Source organism: Aedes aegypti, chromosome 3, assembly GCF_002204515.2.
Source record: "Aedes aegypti strain LVP_AGWG chromosome 3, AaegL5.0 Primary Assembly, whole genome shotgun sequence".
In the NCBI taxonomy this organism is placed as follows: domain Eukaryota; kingdom Metazoa; phylum Arthropoda; class Insecta; order Diptera; family Culicidae; genus Aedes; species Aedes aegypti.
Window position 1 is genome coordinate 154,537,656 of NC_035109.1, and position 22,837 is coordinate 154,560,492.

At 37.8% G+C, this 22,837-nt stretch overlaps 1 protein-coding gene across 2 annotated transcripts; it reads right to left on the reverse strand.

Moving 5' to 3' along the window:
• Positions 1 to 8,005: 8,005 nt before the first annotated feature.
• Positions 8,006 to 22,377, reverse strand: LOC5564178 (mediator of RNA polymerase II transcription subunit 31). 2 transcript variants are annotated; one of them, XM_001648468.2, is made up of 5 exons: positions 22,288 to 22,360; positions 22,170 to 22,219; positions 20,786 to 20,979; positions 20,402 to 20,491; positions 8,006 to 8,659 (listed from the first exon to the last, which is right to left on the reverse strand). In XM_001648468.2, exons 3-5 carry the CDS (start codon positions 20,814 to 20,816, stop codon positions 8,124 to 8,126), a joined length of 657 nt encoding a protein of 218 aa, XP_001648518.2. In that variant the 5' UTR covers positions 20,817 to 20,979; positions 22,170 to 22,219; positions 22,288 to 22,360; the 3' UTR covers positions 8,006 to 8,123. The 2 variants fall into 2 exon arrangements, with proteins under 2 accessions (XP_001648518.2, XP_011493225.2); XM_011494923.2 differs by lacking the exon at positions 20,786 to 20,979 and having other exon boundaries at positions 22,288 to 22,377.
• Between the last annotated feature and the right edge of the window lie 460 nt (positions 22,378 to 22,837).

Genomic DNA, 22,837 nt, shown 5'->3' on the forward strand with positions numbered 1-22,837 from the left:
CGCCATAGTGAAAGTAATACGATTTCATAATTCAAACGGCAAATTTGATTGCACACCAGCTAAATTTGTAAATTTGTTTCCATCAAGCAACATTTATCGGATGAAGCAGTTTTACTGGATGAAAACATAAATTTCGTAACAGGAGTCCTATAGCAAAATGCTAAGAAGGTGACATATGTGTGAGGCGAGATTTAAAAATGTGTAATTTTTGATGGCTTATTGCACGAATGTTCTTATCGAGATTTAGTAATCATCTAAAACCATTTATCATTCCTGTGAATATTAGCCGTTATATTCTAGTGGAACAATAAGAAAAATCTATTTTTGTTCCCACTTGCCATAATTGGTATCATAGCCATAACTGGTACTTCTATCCTATGTCAAAACACAACACAAACTCAATAGATGTCGCACTCAATGCTTTGTTGAGGAGGTGCTTTTCTTTGCTGATATTACAAGAGCGCCTACAGCATGGAGTACTAACGCGTTCAGTATCCAGCACAACATCTGCTAATTGTAGGTTCGAATCCAGATAGAGACGAGATTAGAGATAAAAAAGCGATAATAGATGAACCATTGTAATATGTGCAATGGGGGTACACATTTTGTTTACTTTTGGCTCAAGCCCTAAATGTACATGACTTAAAGCGATTATAAATCATGAGCCCTAACTATGAGCCTGGTGGTGAAAGCGTCAAAAAAAGTGCATGCTGATAGGCGGATCCGAGCGCGACAAAACCCGCCTAGAAAGCAGTGTTACAATAGATGGGGATACTATCGAGGTGGTTGATAAGTTCGTCTACCTCGGATCCTTGTTAACGGCTGATAACAACGTTAGTCGTGAAATACGAAGATGCATCATCATGGAAGTCGCGCCTACTATGGGCTCCACAAGAAGCTGCGGTCGAGAAAGATTCAGGTATCAGAAGGCCGGCTCCAAAGGCACGTTCCCCACCAGTTGGGAGATTTGTGCCATCGCCATATTTGAGCCTATTTCATCATCTACCCGATGGGAAACGAAAGGGAAGGGAAAGATGGGAGGAAATAGGAGTGGGGTCCCTTGAAGAGGGAAAATCGCATAAGCGAATTGAGAGCATGTAGCTCCATACCACAATGGGTTTGAACAGCGCCCTGAAAAGGACACTGAAAAACGCATGAGCGTAAAGAGAGCCTATAGCTCATTACCACAGCGGGTTAAGAATAACCAAATGTCCTGAAGATTCAGGTTTCTGAAATCAGTTTCACTTAATAAGTGTTAACCAAGTAATTGGAATCGCGAAGATTGGATAGTTACATATCAGGTGATAAGATGTTCCATAATCGGAATCACAACTATCACACACAAATGTATCAACACACTGAATATTTGCCATGTGATAGATGAGTCGGCAGTGGCCAGTCAAGGTTGTAATCAAGAGACTGCAATTCTGCTTTGACAGATTTGTTAGCTAATTCATAAGCAAATTCATTCCCAGCAATGGAAGAATAGCAAGGACCCATATAAGTTTTACAGAGTTCACTGAATTCAGTTCCTCAAATTTAGTTCGACGTGCGATAACAAGCTTAGACCTTGAGTTGGCCTAAGCAAGAGCTTTAAAAGCAGCCTGACTATCTAACATATTCCTTTACAAATAGCCAGACGTCAACTCGTCCCGCGAAGGGAGTTGTGAGGAACAAACCTCTACATTACCAAGGTGCTGAAAGGCAAAAAGCTGCAACTTCCGGCGTAAAGTGTGGCCAAAGGCACATCCAGGAGGAGGTACGACGAAGACTTTTCTCTAATAACCAACATTCGTTTAAGTAATGTATTCTCCACCATTTTCAAAAAAATAAAGCGAAAAAAAGTGACAAGCAATTGTGGGATTCACTCGAAGCAAGGACAATTGTGTCCCAATTCACCGGAAGTGGAAACATTCAAATCACTAGGATTTCCAACGGACGGAGAGAATTCATAGAATTTTGTCACAACCAATTCCCAGTTTGTGGAGTATAACAAATGCAAAGTCCGCAAATTTACATTCATATGTTCATATAGAGATGTAGCGATGATCAGATAATGATTCATCATCTGGTACATGCCAATTCGTCAACTCGTGACTGATTCTGTTCAAGCAGAGCATTATGCCTAACACTTCTTCTCTAGCAGATACCATGAAGGTAGGGCGATTCCCTAAAATAAGTAATCCAAGATTTGAACTACTTGAGCATTCCATCAGACTGGAGCTTCTCAAAATTGATATCTGAGCTGCTCCAGATGATGTGATGAGTATCAGCATCACTACCCACAAATCAGCAGAAGGCCTTTTCAAAGGCAATGAATGACAACTCGTTTGAAATCATCCATTGGGGATGGTTCATCATGTGGTAAATACACCCATAACGAAAGACGTATTTCCTATTGAGGTCACCAACAGAAATATCAATTGTGACAGCATATACATCTCTGGTTGTTAACTCAGAAATGAGTGTAGCAACGTCAGCGCTATTTACGAGCACGCATGCACGAGGTATGGCACGCGAGTTTGCCATTTTATGTTTATGAAAGTAACAAAAACTGGCTGCACAAGGTTACCTAGAAAAAAGTTCACAAAAGTAAGGTTTTTGTGCCATTTGAACTGTACCATTTACATTAGTCTTCGAAGATTAATCGTTGCTGATATTTTATGCTGAAGATTGGTCTGACTAAGCTATCCTAACCGTAGCTACTACCCAAACTAGGCAGGATTAAGCTTTTCGTAATCTCAGAACGAAAAAGACCAGCAGTGAAAAAAACAGATCGGTATCTCTTAAAAGTCGCCAAAGGCGAAAAGCACAGACTACACTGTGTAATACGCATAATGCGAAACCATAGAGGTGAAAATTTTAAACTAAATTACAACGTATTAATAATCCCACCTTTATTTAGCCTCAGGCTTGAGACTGAAGAAGGGCAGCCGATTATCTCGGAGAAACACAAGGTCACCTGCACCATTGCTCCGGGTAGCACAGGAAGGGCATAATACTGTAGAGGGCGCCCTGGTACTCCACAGGCTCCGTTTGCGGTTAGGTTTTATTTAGACCCCCCTAACCATTAATTCTTAGGCACGGTAAGCTTAAAGCCGCATGAAATAAGGGTCACCTGTTAGGTGGACTTTTACCACCGGAACAGGCAGTCCATAGTGTTAATTCTTAGCCAATTGAAACAACCGCTACCGACACTACACGGCTATCGGGAAAAGGAAGTTAACATTGATGATTAACTCCCGACGTGCCCAAACAGCCCCCAACAACATCTGCTAATTGCAGGTTCGAATCCAGATAGAGACGAGATTAGAGATAAAAAAGCGATAATAGATGAACCATTGTAATGTATGCAATGGGGGTACACATTTTGTTTATTTTTGGCTCAAACCCTAAATGTACATGACTTAAAGCGATTATAAATCATGAGCCCTAACTATGAGCCTGGTGGTGAAAGCGTCAAAAAAAGTGCATGCTGATAGGCGGATCCGAGCGCGACAAAACCCGCCTAGAAAGCAGTGTTACAATAGATGGGGATACTATCGAGGTGGTTGATGAGTTCGTCTACCTCGGATCCTTGTTAACGGCTGATAACAACGTTAGTCGTGAAATACGAAGATGCATCATCATGGAAGTCGCGCCTACTATGGGCTCCACAAGAAGCTGCGGTCGAGAAAGATTCACCCCCGCACCAAATGTACCATGTACAAAACGCTAATAAGGTCGGTGGTCCTCTACGGCGAACCCAGTATCCAGAAGGTTGCGCTGGGCAGGGCATGTTGCAAGACTACCGGACAACAACCCTGCAAAGGTGTTCGCGTCGAATCCGGTTGGTACAAAAAGGCGGAGAGCACAACGTGCGAGGTGGTTTCGTGTTGATCAGGTACAACAAGATCTGGAGCGCGTGGGCCAAAATCGAAGTTGGAGGGATACAGCCATGGACCGAGTAAATTGGCGTAACATCGTTAACGAGGTTTTATCAAACTAATTGATGTAACACCAAGTAAATAAATAAATGCGTGATTCTTGATCATTCATCCCAAATTTTAGTTGGCTCAATGAGCGCATACAATTCTCTTGTTGGGGCGCAGCCATGACTCAATCAACAAATCTATTCTTTCTATCTTGCCATTCTATCTATCTAAACTAGGAATTCTATCTATTCTAAAACCAGGGTATAAAAAGGGATAGGATTGTACAGTGGACTGTAAGGCCAAAGTACGTAAATGCAAGCTTGTAAAAAAAATTGGGGAACACGAATTCGCGATAAGTCTAGTGAAAAAAAAAATAAACATGAACATGACAGCAATCAAAAGAACATTTGTGTACGCTCACAGAACATGAGCGTTCATAATGCATCTCTCATTACAAGGATGTGTTATTCAGCGCAAACGTTGCTCTCTATAATAGCTTTTCTTTCGCTATATATTTAGGTTAAGTTAGGCTAAGTAAATTGAAAACGTGTTTTTTTTTTCTCTTATGAGCAGATGCAATCAACTCATCTGTAAAAAATCTGAACTGCTACGGCAAATGAAATGTAATATGTTGGTAACAAAATGTTAATAAAATCTTTAATTTGTTTTACCAAATTAGGATGATAGTGTTGTCTAATAACACAGAACACCTAGATATAAGAAATGAATGTAATGATTGTAATGATACTAATAAAAAAATGAAAAAAATAGCTTTTCTATTTGGTCGAACCATGGTTTCTCCATTTTTTCGACGATATCCGGTATTGAGTGCTGTCCGGTACTGGGGGATATCCCCCTGTATGCTGTTTATAGGTTCTTAAGGTCATGTTTGTACCACTATTTCCCTGTTTTTAACATTTTGATAGATAGTCGATTTACAGATAGATACGTGATATATCGGTTATTACATTCAAACCTTTTTTAATCATTACGAAATACACGCTGTTAACAATTCGCTTGACGCATCATTGGCATTTCTTTCACCGCAAATAAGGCATAGTTAACTAGGAACACCATATCCAACTGTTTCCTCGTTACTTTTTCATACACGTAAGTTATTGCAAGAGCATCACACAGTGCCATCTGATAGGTAAGTACCAGCATGACGATTGCATCCGCGCGCGCACATCGATTTGCAGTCGATTCACGTCTGCCGTTCCGTTTTTCTTTTCGATCAACTTCGCGACGACGACGTGTGCCACACAACTTGAATGGCTGGATGGGCAACCCTTTTTGGCGAAAACAAAAGCGTCACGTTTTCACAGGTTTTACTTTCGGTGGCGTAAGGGCATGGGATTGCAGTTATTTGTGAACCGGTATCTACCTGGTTTCAAGTACCGTAAAACGGGGTATCTTTGATGATGCGGGATTCACAAGATGCTAAACGATGTAACACAGTTCCTGTTTTTCAGCTAAGCGAATGATAAAGTAAAGAGTATTAATATGCCACTTCATATCAAAGCTGTTTTTGTTAGAATCGAGAACATCAGAAAATTTTTCAAATCCTTACAAACCAGCTGTTCTACTACCTCTATTTAATCAACTTTTAAAAAGTTCGTCACTTATCCTAGTTATTTAATTAGAACTCGAATTCAGTCTTAAAACTCTTAACGAAAAGCATTTTTATAAAGTGAGCCCATTTTTGTAATCAAGGTCAGAAATTTCCATACAGTCGCCTCTCCACATCTCGATATCGAAGGGACCATCGAGATAGGGCGAGATCGAGACATAGAACAAATGTTTTAAGGAATACTAGATTGAAAATCACTCCGTCACCAGGAAATGAAAAACAAACAGACGTCATTTCGTCTTTGCAAATTGTATTGAATGCATAAATTCTAGTCTAGTAACCTTTGATAATAGGCATATCGACATACGAAGAGAAAATCGGAAAGGAAAATCACATCGAGATAGGGAGATATCGAGATATGGAGAGTGAAAATGTATCCAGAATGAAGGGACCGAAAAAATCATCGACATAGGGAGAGATTCGAGATGTAGAACATCGAGATGTGGAGAGTTGACTGTATAACGTTAAACGGCCTATAAGTATGCAACACTCTATATACCGTATGCATTTCATTCAAGTTTTATCTGAATATCACCCATTTACATTACAAAAACGATAAATTTATGTTGAAATCAATATCAAAACATAAGAATGAATCAATATCTACTTAGAAAACTTGTGTAGGTTTTTTTTTCGTGGATTTAATCCACATTTCCTATCAACATTCAAAACCCATAAAAACTACCCCGTTTAACGGTACCGTAATGTCGGGTGAAATTGTTCATTTTTCACGGTTTTTCTTGTCTGTTTTCTATAATGATGAAAATGCCAAACAACTGAATACAGAAAAACAAGTACGATGGTGAGCCTCATTGCTTAACCCTCTAATACCCAAATTTTTATTTTCGATCTAAATATCATTTTTAGTTATCTAAAATCGTTCTAAACACGTTTTGGGCAATGATTTATTTTTATTCGCAAATCTATGGATTTCGGTTTTTGATTTTTATAATTTTTATTTTTGAACATCCCTACCCTTTTTCATTTTTTCTTGAAGCCTATTCTAGTTACTGATTTTTGGCAATAATAAAAATTCATACTTTTACGCTAATTTTAAAAATATTAAATTTTTAAAATTTTTCTGGAAATATTTTTATTTTCCGTGTATTTAACGGAAAAAACAGGTTTAAAATTATTTGAATACCACCAAGCTCTTCTTTCGTGATAGGCTGATCGTAGAAAAATATAAAGGGTACGATTTTTTATATCACACGTTAAATGAACCCCGGGTATTTGTAGGTTATATAAGAATACAATTTTTCAAACAATTTTCAAAAATACAAAGAAGTTTCAAAAGTCATAAAACATTTTTCTTATATGCGTGTTATGAGTGAAGGTTGTAGCCAAAAATAAAATCATTTTGATTTCCGAGCTACGAAAAAATACACAAAATTCCAAAGTGTACCCCGTCTAAAGGCGGGGTTGGGTATTAGAGGGTTAATGTACCGAAGTTTTCCAACAATTGTAATTTTAGTGTTAAAAATCTTCTCTAAAATAAAAAAAAAATCGGGGGATCTTATTTCGGGGTGAAATTGATCACTTGTCAATCCGATTATTGTTAGTTTTTGGAACGACTCTACATAATGAATTTGAGCTCCCTGAATCCGAATGTGCTTGTTAAATTCTTCACAATGGAATATTGATAGAAATAATTAATAGCCAAATTTAAATAATTGCGTGGAAAACGCCTACATGTAGGCAATTTCATACGGAAATTCCTGAAATCTAACAGAGATTCAATTATTTCAACCGTATGAGCTAATTGGTACGAGTTTTGAATATGAAATCTGGATCGGGGATATATTTTAAGCATCTACATAAATTTTCAAGTTCATAGCATGTTCAAATCCTTGTTTAGAACTGGAAGTTTATGAATGATTGTCAATACTACACCGAACATGATTTTGAAATTTTACATTATTTTCATAATAAAAAACATTCTTCAACACAAAAAAAACTTCACAACACACAATTCACCAATAGTTATGACAAACAACGTTGATTCCCAGCAGGTTACATTGATATTTGTGCTCCATTAGGAAGGAATGAAATCGTGTGACACGGCGATCAATTTTACACGAATTCACGGTGCCTTCCATCCTTAGCCTTGCATTTATCAATCGTGACACTGTCATCGTACCATTGGAAGTAGCCTAACATTAGGTAACTTATCCATCTGTACTTGGCACACAGGCAGAGAGTAACTTGCAGCAGTTAATATGAAAGAAATTGAAAACGAAGGTATGTTTCGCTACATAGTTATGCCTACTGGTCTTAGGCCGTACCTAAGCACAAAGCTAAGCTCCAAGGACAACTTTCTTTCTGCAGCGCATCTCTTGACCTTTGTTAGTTTCCCTGGTCTTCTCCTTTCAACAAGCCACGACATGACGACTTGAATCAATAGATTCGTCGTGACTGACTTCGACTTTCTTTCGAAATGAAATACTCTGCAGTAGCTGTATCCGGTTACTTAAGCATTTTATTATAAGTGTTATAAAACAGTCTTTTTACAGCAGAAAACATATATTTTTTAGAGTTGTAGTGCTTGAAACGTGAACTTTCACCCATAAGTTTAAAACTTACGACACTTTTTGCCCACTGAGATTGACACCGCCCCCGTCCCTTGCACCGGATCCCATAACTCCACCTGACATCCCGGTGTTATTCGACAGACCATTCTGCTGTATCATTGGGGCACCGTTCTGCTGCTGCTGTTGGCCAGGCGCCTGAGGATTGTTGGCATTGGTGCTGTTGGTGTTGTTGTTATTGTTGGCCATGGGCAGCGGTTCGTTCGAAAGCAGTGGGCCCTGGACTCCGCCGCCGACCGGTTGACCGCCCACCGCTAACCCCGTAAGACTTGTCGTTCCCAGCGATGTGAGTCTCGTGCGCCTTCGGGTGTAGTGCTGCCAAAGGAGGATCGCCTGGTCATCGATGAACTTGCAGCACTGGGCGTTGACAATCTCTCGCCGGAAGTGTTCGTACTGGAGCAAATCCAAGAAATAAAGACACATCGGATACTTGAGGTATTTGGCCATCTCCGGATCCTTCCAGTGCAGTAGGTACTTTAGGTAGTTGATGAAGTTACCATCTTTGAAGAATCCGCGTTGCGCAAGAACTGTAAAACAAACAAGTGAACCAGGTGTCGTTAATCTTTTTGTGTATTTTATGTTTTTAAAAGGATGCTACCTCAATAAGTTTAATACCATGTGGAATAATGCCAGTCGTTTGGCATAACAGTTATTTGAAATGAAAGAAATTTAGCATAATTTAGAAATAATGTCGCTGCAGTAATGCACATTAGAATACTTAAAAATCTTGGAGAAACGCTCTCAGAAATTCTTTGGAAAAATATTTAAGCAATTTATAAATATCGGTGGTATCGATAAAAACAACTTAGCGGAGAAATCCTTGATAAGATTTTCTGGAAAAACTTTCTAGATACAAACTCGAAGGAATTTTTGGATGAACTCTTAGAGTAACTTATGAAGAAATTACTGGATAAATACTTAAACAGTTTCTTGAGCAAAACCTTAGATTTTTATCTTAGGAAACATTCAAATTTGTAAAGGATTTCCTGTAGCGTTGTTTTTTCTCTCTTATAAGCAGGTGAAATCAACTCACCTATAAAAAACTGAACTGCTACGGCAAATGAAATGCAATATGTTGTTAGCAAACTGTTACCAAAAGCTTAATTGAGTTTTACCAAATTAGGATGATTGTGTTGTCTAGCAAAGAACACCAAAACATGATGTTACATAGATATTTTTCCAGCATTTCATTCAGGGATTATTTATTTATTCAGCTTTATTCATGTAAGATAAGGCGTTACAATGTTACGTTCGAAATGGTACTTATAAAAAAAAATGCGATCGAAAAACGGATCCATCGCACAAAGAAAAAGGAGTACTAAGAGCTGCTTCTTTTATTGCTCAGGCACAAGAAGCTATGGAAAATAATGAAATGCAACGATTCCACCAAACTATCAATGGTGTGTGGTGTGGAGAAAAAAAGCACCTTCTCCAGCTATGGATAACGAAAGCGAAGGAAACTTGCTGACGGATAATACACTATGGTAAAAAAAGGCCGTAGCCTTATTTTACATGAATAAAGCTAAATAAATAAAAAATCCCTGGATGAAATGCTGGAGAAATATCTAGAGAAAATTTTAAAGGCACTTGCTGGTGAAATTTATTGAGATATTCTCCTGAGATATTTTCCTCTTTGGAGCAATTTCTTAGAGCAAATGTGGATGAACTCTTGTAGGAATCCAAACATAAATATCTTGAAGAATAATTGTAAAGATGGATTCAGAAAATCACGAAGGAATTCTTGTAGGGTATCCTCAAAAAAGTCCATCAACGGGTTGTTTCTAAAACTCTGGAATAATCATTTGTAGATTTTCTTGGGATATCTTTGGAACAACTGGAGAAATCTTTATTAGGGAAATTTCCAGCTCAGGTCGAAAACGGCTTAAGAAATTCATAAATTCGTCTAAAATTCCTTGAAAAATCGTTGGAATCAATGAAGAAACATCGCTCGGATGATTTCTGGAATGATCCCTGGAGGAATCCTGATCTCTGTAGAAATCTCTCGAAAAATTCCTTAACCTTTCGGTCGTCGCGCGAATTTTCGTAACGCGAGTAGTCACGCGTTGTACTTTGTACAACAACCTTGGTTTTGCGAATATCCCAGGAGTCTGACCACTTAGAAAGATGACGTCTTCGGTAAAGTTGTTCAGTAGCTCAAGGGCTATCATTATTTTAGCCAAGAAATTTGGGATTTTGCCACTAGGCGGCGCTAGTGAGCATAAAACATTTGTTTCGCAAATATCTCAAGAGCCTGATCACTTAGAAAGATGGCGTCTTCGGCAGAGTTGTTCAGTAGTTCAAATTATTTCTTTGTTTAATCCTTAAAGTTCGAGATTTTGTAAAATAATGATAGTTCCTGAGCTTCTGAACAACTTTGCTGAAGGTTCCTGTCTAAAAAGTCAAGATCCTGCAGTATCCGCAAAACAAAAAAATTATGCTCACTAGCGCCGCCTGGTGGCAAAATATCCTATTTCTTGCCTCACATTATAATAGTCCTTGAGCTACTGAACTACTTTGCCGAAGACACTATCTCTCTAAGTGATCAGGCTCCTGAGATATCTGTAAACAAAAGTTTCATGCACACTAGCGCCGCCTTGTGGAAAAATTTTGAATCAACAAGCTTGAACAATGATAGTCCTTAACTTACTAAACAACTTTGCCGAAGACGCCATCCTTCTAAATGATCAGGATCCTGAAATATTTGCAAAACAAAAGTAAAACTTCCGTGCCCACTAGTGCCACCTAGCGGTCAAATTCCGATTCAAATGCGGTACCATCAGATAGCGCTTCACCTCCAGAACAACTTTACTAAAGACCCAAAGTTTCTATATTATCTGGCTTTTGAGATATACCGATTAAAAACTGTGGTTTACTCGAACCGTATATAGAACGTTCATTATTATGCGACTTTCATGTACATTTGTTGATTTTACCGCATTATAAAGGGTCATGCTGTAAATAAAAACCGTCGAGTATTGTTTTTTTTTCTATCTTTATTAACGAGATTTTTAGCCCTGGGCTAGTTCATCTCGGGACCAACGGCTTTACTTCCCTTCCGAAGGAAATCGTCACTATAACTGTTTGCGTCATAAGTGACTAATGTCAGGGATGGGATTCGATCCCAGGTCGTCGAGTATTGTTCTTAAGAAGATTCTTGAGGAATATATTTTGGTTTGGTGTCGTTAGATATATTTGTTGCAAAATGATAGCATATAAATCACAACTGTTGTACAAAGTACAACAGCGCGACAGCCCGAAGGTTAAGCTTTCCTTCGATGAATCTGAGAAGAAATTCCGTGTAATAACCTGTGGATATAAGGTTTACCGAAGGTTCCTCTGGAGCCTCCTGTACAATACTACACTCAAAATAATCCAAACGTCATTGCTATGTGAAAAATCACGTAGATCATTCCAAATTCATTTTACCTCCACTTCACCTGACCAAGATAAAGATCACTAAGCCATTCATAATCACCAAATAGTGACTCGGTAATTGTTACTGAGGTTACCTATTGCACTTACGTGAAATTCACGTAGGTGCCTAAGTTCATTTTGACATATGCATATTGTACGTACATTCGGTGTTGAGCTCAAATTCTAAGGTGGCGCGCGCTTGATTTTTGAAGAATTTCAGAAGCTGCTGAACTTTAAACCCTGTGTAAGATTGATTTCAAGGTAAATATGCTTTGAAAACTGAAGAATCCCTGCATTACGTCATATTTTATCCACCTTTTTACGCTGGGCCGCTATAAAATTTTGAATCACCCCCACTTGAAGTTTCTTGCCTGCACCATTAAGGTGAAGATGAATCGAAGCCAAACCTCAAATATTCAAGAGCACAAATCTGGAGAACCAAATATCCGTTCAAGCTGAGAACCTAATCGATTGGTCACCTCCAGCTAGTGACCACTCGATTAAGTTTTCAGTTTAAACAGACGTTTGGTTCTTCAGATTTGTGCTCTTGAAAATTTGAGGTTTGGCTTCGATTCATCTTCACCTTAAATATTTCAGTTGGATCTCAGTAATCCTTGAATGATAAAAAAAATGTTTACCCAGAGTTGTCATATTTTCGAGAATCTTGTTCGGGCTTGATATTCCTAAATCTCTTTTATAATTTACATTAATAATTTCTACTGTTTTCAGATACTTGAGAAAAACAAAACTGTTTGCAATATCCAAAGAGAGTCATGTACAATTTCAGATATCGAACTGATGAATGTACTCGTCGGAGACAAAAGGTCTTGAACCAACTTGATCTACACTCAACCTTTGCGTAATGTAGCTACCTCATATCACAGTGGAGCAATCCTGATGTTAATTGTATCGGCAATGATTTTTTTCCTTAGTTCTACTCAGGAGTCCTAAGCGAATTACTGATACTGGCAAAGACTTAGATCATTACAAAAATTGATGTGCGCCTAATTTATGCTGGAAGCATTATTAATAAAACAGAATAATTGCAGCACCCAAAGCTGTTTCCGGTAGGTTTTTTTTTATAAATTTTAAAGTAATTAAACAAGTATTCAAAAACTTCTGTGATACAAGGTCATGGGATGTTTTATTAAGAGTTGATTATTTAAACTAATTGCTGATTGAATCGAACCCATGGATATGTTGACAGAAATGGTTCAGGAATGAGTGCGATGTGTCCTGTCCAGTACTTTAAAAGCAGATATGCGATATCTTGAGCAATTACGCCACATCAGTGTAAAGAATATTAATAATATCCGTGCAAGATCACGACAACCAAAAGTTTTGTGTGTCCACTGAGTTTTGATGATTTCGAAAAAAATCGGTATATTTTTGATTTGAATCACGAAACTGTTCATATTATCGAAGTATATTTTGAATTGCGGTGTCTGTAACCATCTGGAATAAAAAAATATTAAGATAATGAAAATTTGAGTATAAGAAATGCAATACGAAAAGATCCTATACAAACATCAGTGAAATTGTTTGACAATTCTATCAACAAACTAAAATTACTGGCTACTAAGATCCTGCCATAAAATCTGTACGCAAGAAACATCAAAATCGAATCATCCCTGATTGTTTTATGGCTAGCGTAAAAAGCTGGATACCTGATTTATAACCTCTTTCAATTATAAAACGCGAAGGCTACAACAAGACGGACCAAACTCACAAAATTTAGGAAACAGGTTTCCTCAGATTGAATTTAAAAATATCACATTCCTTTAAGTTTGTTTATATTCTCCAATTGGGAATTAGTTTTTTTTCCAAAGCCTATTTGAAATAAGGTTGGTTTTTATTTCAGTTAAATTTAATGCAAAACCATCTAGGTCCTATTGAAACGCTTCGTAAAGGCTACCGGAAGATCCACGTAGCTCTTACGTGTAGCGCCGGTTGAAAGGACGAAGTTCAAAAGTTTATGCGTTCATTCTGGGCTACCTATGATTCACCTATGATTCACCTATGGAAAGTGCGATGGAAAAAAAATACACGTATGTTTTCACTAAAGAAACTATAAGCAAAGAAGCGAAATGTTCCAATTGGAATTCCAAGTTTACTGTCAATGTCATTCCAATCGAGCAGGAGACTTGTCAAACACTTTTTCACACAAGCTGAAAACGGCTCACACAAAAATGTTACCGCCCACGAAAATTTTGCTTCTTCTGAAGTAGCATATTTCCTGAATACTTGAGTGTCGGTTGCAATTTTCATGCTTTGCATAAAGAATGCTCTACTCATTACATTGGTTTTCCACACATTCAGTCAATTTTTCATTCGTTACCCAAACTTGTGAAAATTCAACACATAAAACCTGTGACTCACTTTTAGCGTGGGATTCAACATTGGCAGTGCTGCGTAATAGATTTGGCACAGTTGCTAGCTGATTTATTTTGAATATGATCAGATTTCGTCTCTTTATAATTTAGACTCTTTAGTTTTCACGTAACAATGACGTTTGGATTATTTTGAGTGTACGCATACATACATACGTACATAACGTTACTCCCCTCCCTGCTCACGTGATTAGAAGACGACCCCTCACGCACTATGGGCGGTTTCCATACAGACTGGCGGCCAAAAATATTTTTTCCATCTCATGTCGTATTTTTTAGATTAGTGATACAAATTTGATGTTTTATTTTCAAAAACAAGTTTTCGAGACTAACTTTTGAATAGGGCCTATTGCGAAATAATAAGTTTTGTTATTAATGATGCATATAAGCCATTTATGCGATTAACGTTGTGCAAACCATTATAAATGTTAGAACTTACGTAGAAATGATGATATGAATGATTAAGCGATATTCATTTATTCTCTGAATTATTTTTTTTGGCTGTTTTTAATAGGAAATGATTAAAAATATTGAAAAAAAAAATCAAAAAGCTCTAAATCTAAAAAGTGCTAATTTGTGCAGCTAAATTCTTTACGATCCTAAAGTTTACATCTCAAAGTACTCTTGGAAATAAATTTTAACCTGGGACAACTTGGGACAAAAAAGTATGGAATGTGTAAAGTTTCAATATAAAATCAAATATATTTTTTTCAGTGCATTCCACGCATATTTCCTATGAATAATAGGAAGGATGAATAATATGATTTTTTTACTTGTTTTTAATTATGAATCGTTGTTTACGGCTAACCAGCCGAGTGGAAGTTTAACAACTACCGAAAAGCTAAACATTACATATAATTTGCAATTGGATTAGATGGACAAATTGATGTGAAGATTTGCGAAAAAGTTACACGTCTTCTCAGTGAGAATCGAACCCACGACTCCCCGATCTCTAGTTGGGGCGCGTTACCACTACGCCATGAGAGGACTCATGAACGCAGAAGTTAACCTGAATTCGATTTCAGCTCATTAATCACGTGGTCCTCTTTCGCAAAGTGCACGTCTTTCGCGCAGTTGCTGGCTAGTGTAGTGTGCTATTCCTATACCTAAAAAACAATGCGCTCTCGGGCTAGGCATTGGATATATATAGAAAGCGTTGTGTTCGGATGGGCATCTAATTCTTCCGAAAGAGGTGCACTTTGCGAAAGAGGACCACGTGATTAATGAGCTGAAATCGAATTCAGGTTAACTTCTGCGTTCATGAGTCCTCTCATGGCGTAGTGGTAACGCGCCCCAACTAGAGATCGGGGAGTCGTGGGTTCGATTCTCACTGAGAAGACGTGTAACTTTTTCGCAAATCTTCACATCAATTTGTCCATCTAATCCAATTGCAAATTATATGTAATGTTTAGCTTTTCGGTAGATGATTTTTTTGTTTCATTTTATTTTTCTTAGATAGCTTTTTTAATAAGCTTTCGGACGGTGTACAAAGTTTTGCTTAAAATATTACGTTTATACAGTATATTGTATTTAATGTGTACCTTGTGTTTGCACTGAATTCTTCATTTTTCTTAAAAACTCTAACTTTCACATACTGTATTAATTAAAATATAAAAGATCTTGCCCTGATATTCCAGGAATAACTTAATAGAAGTGTTAACAATGGAATGATGTACAAGAAAAACCTATCAGAACAAGTCATTTTTTCGTTTATTGGCCTCCTGATCGCCCATAGTGCTCACAAGCGATCCACATTCGATATTCCACATAATTTTGTTAGTATAAACTAGTGATCCTTTATAGAGAGATAAGCGGAAGAAAAATGGAATGATTTGGCAACAGACCAGTAGGCGAATTCCGGCGCGTATTTTTTCGAAGAAAAGAAAATTTTCTTGCTGGTGCGTAATGGAAGAAAATTTCTTCTCTTCGAAGAAATTGTTCGCCGGAATTCACCTACAGCAGTGCTGATTTTGCTCGACGTCGAGAATAATATTGTAACACGGACATGACTTCCTCATTGCTAAAAAGTGTAGTTTTTTCTTTATAGATCTTTGAGCTACATACCGTGTACGCACCCAACTTTGCGCAGCTCCTAACTTTGCGCAATGTTCTGATATTTTCAAAAAAAAACAATAAAATATTGATTTTTCAAACATTTGAAACGCAGCAAAACAATTGTTCATGTGTAATAAGGACTTGACGTGGTGGCGAAAGCTGTTGATCTTGCCAGAAACGGTTACCCAATCCGTAGGGCAGCGGCTCAATGTAATGTTCCAGAAAGTACAGTTCGTATGAAGCTGAAGGCAAAGCGTGCATCGAAAAAACCCGGAAGGAAGGGGAGACTTTTATTGTATTCTGGATCATTGATAGCGCGAAGGTTGGCTTCCCGGTTGATGGACAACGGCTAAAAACTTCCGTCGCATATTTGTTCAAATTGTCCGACAGAAAAAGCCCGTTCAACGATGGAATTCCCGGTAGAAAGTGGTTTAAATTTTTCCTCAGACGGCATCCCAACATATTTCGTCGAATATATATCTAGTGCGCTGTCGAAGCAACGGGCAACTGTAACGGAAACGAAAATTCGAGTGTGGTTTGATCACATTCAATCATACTTTGACACGAGCAAACTTAACCATGTCGCTGCTGATCCCGTCCGTGTGTTCAATATGGACGAATCAGCCATCCGTCTGGTTCCAACCAGAGAAGAAGTTTTTGCGAAAACCGGAGCCAAATACGTACACACGAACTGCGCAAATTCGGAGAAAGAAGCATATACCACTTTATTTGCGGCTAACGCGGCTGGAAGCTTAGCGACTCGTCTTGTTCTGTTTCCCTACAAACAGCAAATGCCAGCTGAAATAGCCAGACATGCTCCCTCTGGCTGGGCAGTGGGAAAGACCCAATCGGGATGAATGAACCAGGAGACGTTTTTCTATTATCTGAAGAATATTTTTCACCCTTGCCTTCTCAAGATGAAAATTATCCTTCCGGTAATTGTATATGTAGGTGGTCACACATCGCACGTCTCTTATCAATCCACAGAGTTTTGTAGAGAAAATGGAATTGAGTTGATTTGTCTCTTCCCGAATGCAACCCACATCCTTCAGCCTCTAGATGTGGCATTTTCCAGACCTCTCAAAGCTCGTTGGAAGAAAAGGCTGATAGAATGGAGGACTCATCATGCGGGAGAATCAATCGCCAAGCACGAATTCACACCGCTGCTTAAGAAAGTTGTTGATGACATGGGAAATTTGAAGAACACATTAACGAATGGTTTTCGAAAATGTGGTCTCGTGCCTTGGGACCCAAACGCCGTAAATTACGCGATGCTTCCAGAGGTCCACAACGCAGATCCTGAAGCGACAAGTAATGGCACAGACAATTCCAGTGACCCCGAAGATGCGCAGGTCGTATTACTTTCGTCTCTTGAGGACTATCTCAAAGTTGGTCAGCTGAAGTTGTTTATGGAATATCAAGCTGCTGCCGTGTGGCCAGGGCCAGCAGAGGATACAAACAACAACAACAACAACAACAATTCACCATACCAACGGTTTCAAGAAAATCACCAAAGCGTGCGAAGTCAAATCGTCCACGACCACCTGCAGTGGCTACGAGCGAGGAGTTCCGAGAATGGTACAAAGAGATGGAACAAAATAAGGAAAACGAAGAACAGACACGCCAAGAAAAGAAAGCTGCCAGAGAAACAAAAAGGAAGAAAAAAACTACTAATGTAAAACAACGTCCGAAAACTAAGGCACAAAAGCCACGTTTGTGAACTGTGAACTTGATTGTAATTTTGTGAATATCGAATCAAATAACCCAAGTAACAATTTTAGTTTTACAAATTACTTCCAGGGTGCTATAAATAAACGCCCATAAAACCATGGTCAAGGCACTGTTGTCTTCATCGCATCCCCCAAAACCTCTTGTAGATTAGAACGTGACTAGTTGGCCCACTCTGAAAGAGGCTATGAAGTGTATAATTATGGCACACGAATAAAGCAAAATAGCATTTATGGTAGCTATTTTGAGGCCACCTGTTCTAGACGAATGTCGCTTCATCATGGAAATGATTTTATCATAACGTTGTTATTGCCGGTTTTATTCCAACGTAAACAAAAGAAAATAAGATTGAAAACATGGCTATGATAGTTTATTTCTTAGTGCTTTTTATTTGAAGTGATTTATTAGAATACAGTGCCCAAATCTTTAGTGCCGAGTGAGATTTACTGTGAAATGTGATGAGAAAGAATTAAATTTGCCTGTGCCCCCTCTGAAAGTGGCATATTTCCAGTTATTAAGTATTTGCTAAAATAAACCGCCATGTGAAGAATTAAACATTTCTTGATTTGATTGGGCAGTAATTATGCTTTAAATTATATTCAATAAGTTTAATCATCACACCATAGCATCTTATGAACGAATTCATGGAGATAATATTATTTGAAAAAGTGAAATTGTGGCATCCTGAGTGAAATTAATATGGCGGAACCATAATTGATAGACTGTCATCAACAAATGCTGTTTTGTCATCATAAATACACAAATAAGGGCACACTGTTATGATTGGGCATTTGCAGATGTAATGTGCATAATGTGACATAATTGCTTCAACAAATGCTGATTGAAGATGATTCAGCTTTTTTTCGCTTTTTATGGCAACCAAGCAGCATTCAACAAAGTTTGCAGTTTGGGTATGCTATTATGAAGAATATACGCAAAAAAATGAAAACGGGCATTAGTTCGTCGTTTTTTCGTCGGGAATAAGTGTTCGAAATGCATTGCAATGCATTCGTAATGCATCTGAAGAGCCCAAATATCGATTTGAGAGGCATAAATAAGGTAAGTTATCAAGATTAAAGTGCAAGTCAATCAGTTTAAAAGCAGCTTTTATGGCAACAAGGTGTATTATATCAATCTTTTATCAAAGCCGTCACAAATAAGTGTCACTCAGCCACCACTAGCAGTTTAAATGAGGTATTCTATGCTGCAATAAAGCTGGTTTTGTAGCCACAAAATTTTAACTTTATAGTTTGTCTCTAAAAGGTATTGAAAACAACCTAGAGCTGACTTACAAAATATCATCTTCTAGCAACGTTAAATGTCGCCTCTAGCTATCATAGCATTCACGTAACTGTCTTAAAACATTAATAAATCCACTCGAATGCCAAATTGCTGTGAATTTGTTACTTGGGAAAGAACGTAAAGCATGTTCCTTTAAACGTGCTTTAACTAAAGTTTTGTTTTAATTATTTGCAGTAAAATGGACTACAAAGCAACTCCTGTTTGAGCGAAAATTATATGTGAAATAGAAACTGAAATTATTTAAAACAAACAAGAATTTTGAACCATGCGCAATGTTTATTTATTTATTTGATTACTTCCATCGGACATCATGGTCTTAATGAAATACTAATACTAACACAAAAAATGGAAACATAGTCAATTTATAAAACGTGTTCTGCTTAAGCGTTGTCTAAAAGTATTTGTCATCAAGTTAAAATCAAATAAACCATAAGCTTGCCGGAATTCATTGCAAATGGAATTTAACGGATCATTTGCTCCATAACCAGTATTCCTAGAAGCTATCTGGATCAGTTGCCTTGTCCGTAATACGCGCTCTGAAGCATAAAATTGCACATGTTGAAGCAAAGCAGGACAATCAACCTCCGTACGAACAATTTTCGATCCATAAACAGCTCGGCTATTTTTGCGCCGGACGTGCAGCGGTTCCAGTCCCAGCAATCTGCAACGATGGTCGTAAGGAGGCAAGTTCAACGGATCACGCCACGGTAGATCCCTCAAAGCATGTCTCACAAACTTACGCTGAACTGCTTCTATTCTGGTTATCCACACTGCCTCATAAGGTGACCATACTATCGAAGCAAATTCTAAAACGGATCTAACCAGAGAGCAGTACAAGGAACGCAGACACATCGGGTCGTTGAATTCTTTTGTAATTTTTAAGATGAAGCCCAGTTGACGGTTCGCCTTGTCAATGATAGTGGCATAATGCAGTTTAAATGTCAATCTGTAACCAACAAAACGCCCAGATCTTTGACCTTGTCCACGCGTTCAAGTTCCTGACCATTTATATTGTAATCGTACAAAATTGGTGATTTACAGCGACGGTATGAAATCACACAGCATTTGGAAACGCTAACAGCCAGGAAATTCATGCGCAAAGTTTGGCACAATCTAGATTTTAGATTGGCATTTTTTGTAGCGAAAATAAGATTAGAATTTCCTAACTGCGCAAAGTTAGGTGCGTACACGGTATCTAAACTAATAAACAGCCGAAAAAATCGCATTGACAAAAATTTGAAAAAGAAAAATATTTCATTTTTTACTTCAAATTACTTTTACCGAAATAATTTACACTGTGACAGAAATGTCAGCTTCCGCGAATCTCTCTTATAAAGGATTACTAGTATAAACCATATAGAGCACATTAAGTATACTTACAGTGAAGGTAGTTGGGATTCGCCAGACATTGTACAAACTCAAGCTCTGCTTGAAAGCGTAGTTTCTGCGCATCTTCTGATTCAACGGGCACTGTAAAGAAACGCATCATTGTATTAGCCTTATAATGAACCATCGTACCTAGTATTTTTTTGGCAGATGTGCAACCAATTTTTTATCGTTTAGTACGACAATGTTTCGCATTATATTCAATGAACACAATTGAAACTTTTTTTTTGTCATGCCAATAAATATAGCTATTTGTACTACCTTACACTAAGGGGGCATTGAAACATACAATATAAAACATATAACTAACAGAGATTAAACAGATAGTAGAGAAGATACTAGGAAAAGAACAGGGAGTAAAAAGTTTTCAGTACTTACATTTACCCTTCCCGACCATTTTATTTGCCATGATTCCGTGAGATCCTGAAGGGCGTCTCGAACCCTTAAGGATATGGGAGGCCGTCAAGCTGACTCGTAGTTCGAGTAGTACCTAATCACCGGAACAGTGACCTTACCGCTGTACAGTTTTACTAAGTATAAGGATTGCTAATTGCTACCTGCTTCCGATAGGTCTGTAGGGGTCCCGAATCCAGGTACGAAAGGAAGAAGTAACAAAACAGAGAAATTCTAAATTGGAACAAGTAGGAACTTGCTAACGGAAAAGGAGATTCTTGGGAATCCACTAGCAAGAATGAACGCTTTTCCTGACCCTATTCTCGAGCGCTGCTAGAAACAAAAGCGGGTAAACTTAACAATGCAATGAACAGTGATTATTTACAGTTAAACTTAAGTAACATCAATAGAAACAACTAGGGTACAGGTTGGAACCGGAAATACATAAACATTTCTATAAATTTAAACGCCAATTATATACACTTGTCAACACTGAAACAAATTTAGATAATAGCTTTGGACCACAGTGAAAATTATATAGGTAAGTAGATGCCTTCAAGTCGTAGTTAGGAATGCAAGCTATGTTCCCCAGACCGTTACTATCAGAAAAAAAGTCTTCATCAAATCTTTAAGCATCGGTCGCTTTCTTTATACAACAATAAAAGAAAAACATCTTATTATCTACCACAAAATATATCACAGGACGGATTATCAGAAGATCCCTGGATAGAGTTCGTGAATGTATTGTAGAAGATACTTCTGGAGATAAACTCTCGATGCATTCTTGAATAACATGTGGAAAATTCGCGTAATCTCTGAAGGTATTTCCGGAGCCTCATAAATGTTGCAGCACAAAGAGAAAAAAAAAAAAGTAATTTAAAAGAAGAAACTTTTTTGCGACTTGCATTAAATAGAGATGAAGCCTCTAAAAAGAGAGAGTCAATAGAGGTTAATAGCACCATGAAAGCCACGCGAATGTCACTGTGTTTTATAAGAATTTGTGGAACTATACCATCCTACGATTTTGCCCAGAAATGCAGTTAGGTATAGAAATTGGCTGGTGAGCATAAATTTGAGTTTTTTTTCCCTTATAATAACGATCTGGGGAACACCGTGATGTTGCAACTCCCAACAGAAGCAAAAAATTACCTAAATCAAGAAGCGGTCCAATGAAAAAGTGCAGTAGAAATTAACGAAACCGAATCCAAAACCTCAAATAACAATAACGTAGGTATTTTAAATGTGCCAGTAGCCCTAACATTCCGAATTTGCTTCTAGTAACAGAGAACAGCACCATACAATAACAATAATTTAGCCATCAAATATTGGTAGTCCTTTAAATCCTCCAGAACTGATTTGTATTACTCACAACCATAAGCGCTCATCGCAGACTGTAGGGATCTCGTGTTTCTGGTCCACCTTGCAGGATAAAAACCGGCTTTTAATGATGTTTTCAACGAGAAAATCTAAAGTAAATTTCCACTCACTTCTGATTCCGAGCACTCTGCTGAACTTGACGCGTTGATTTTGATTTTCTTTTTCAATCCCGACTTCGCAGTCCGACAGAGCGTTTGTTTTGGTGCAAAGCTGTCAAAATAACATCACTTTCACATCGCGATAATTTTGCTTCAGAAACGTACAAATCAATACAGAGTCAGAATTAGGACGAATGTGAAAACTAATACATTCTCAGTAAAATCGGTTCGAAGTCAAGCGGACATAATTTCAATTCTTTATTATGTTTCCGATCGATTTAATCGCATGATGCATTTTTGTATGATCCATTGTAATATTACTTTTGTAGCAAATCATTTGATTTATTTTCATATTAAGAGCTACATGTTAAAATAAATAAAAATGCATCATGCGCAGGTGCAAAACAGTTTTGGCGTAATACGCAGAAATCAGAGCAAATCAAACACAGTATTGTAAACAACAGAGAGGTGATTTCTAAAAGATCTCTTATGGAATCTGCTTATCAAGATATTAAAATGTTTTCAGCGGTTTTCACGGAACGGCAGCAAGAAATATCGGTGA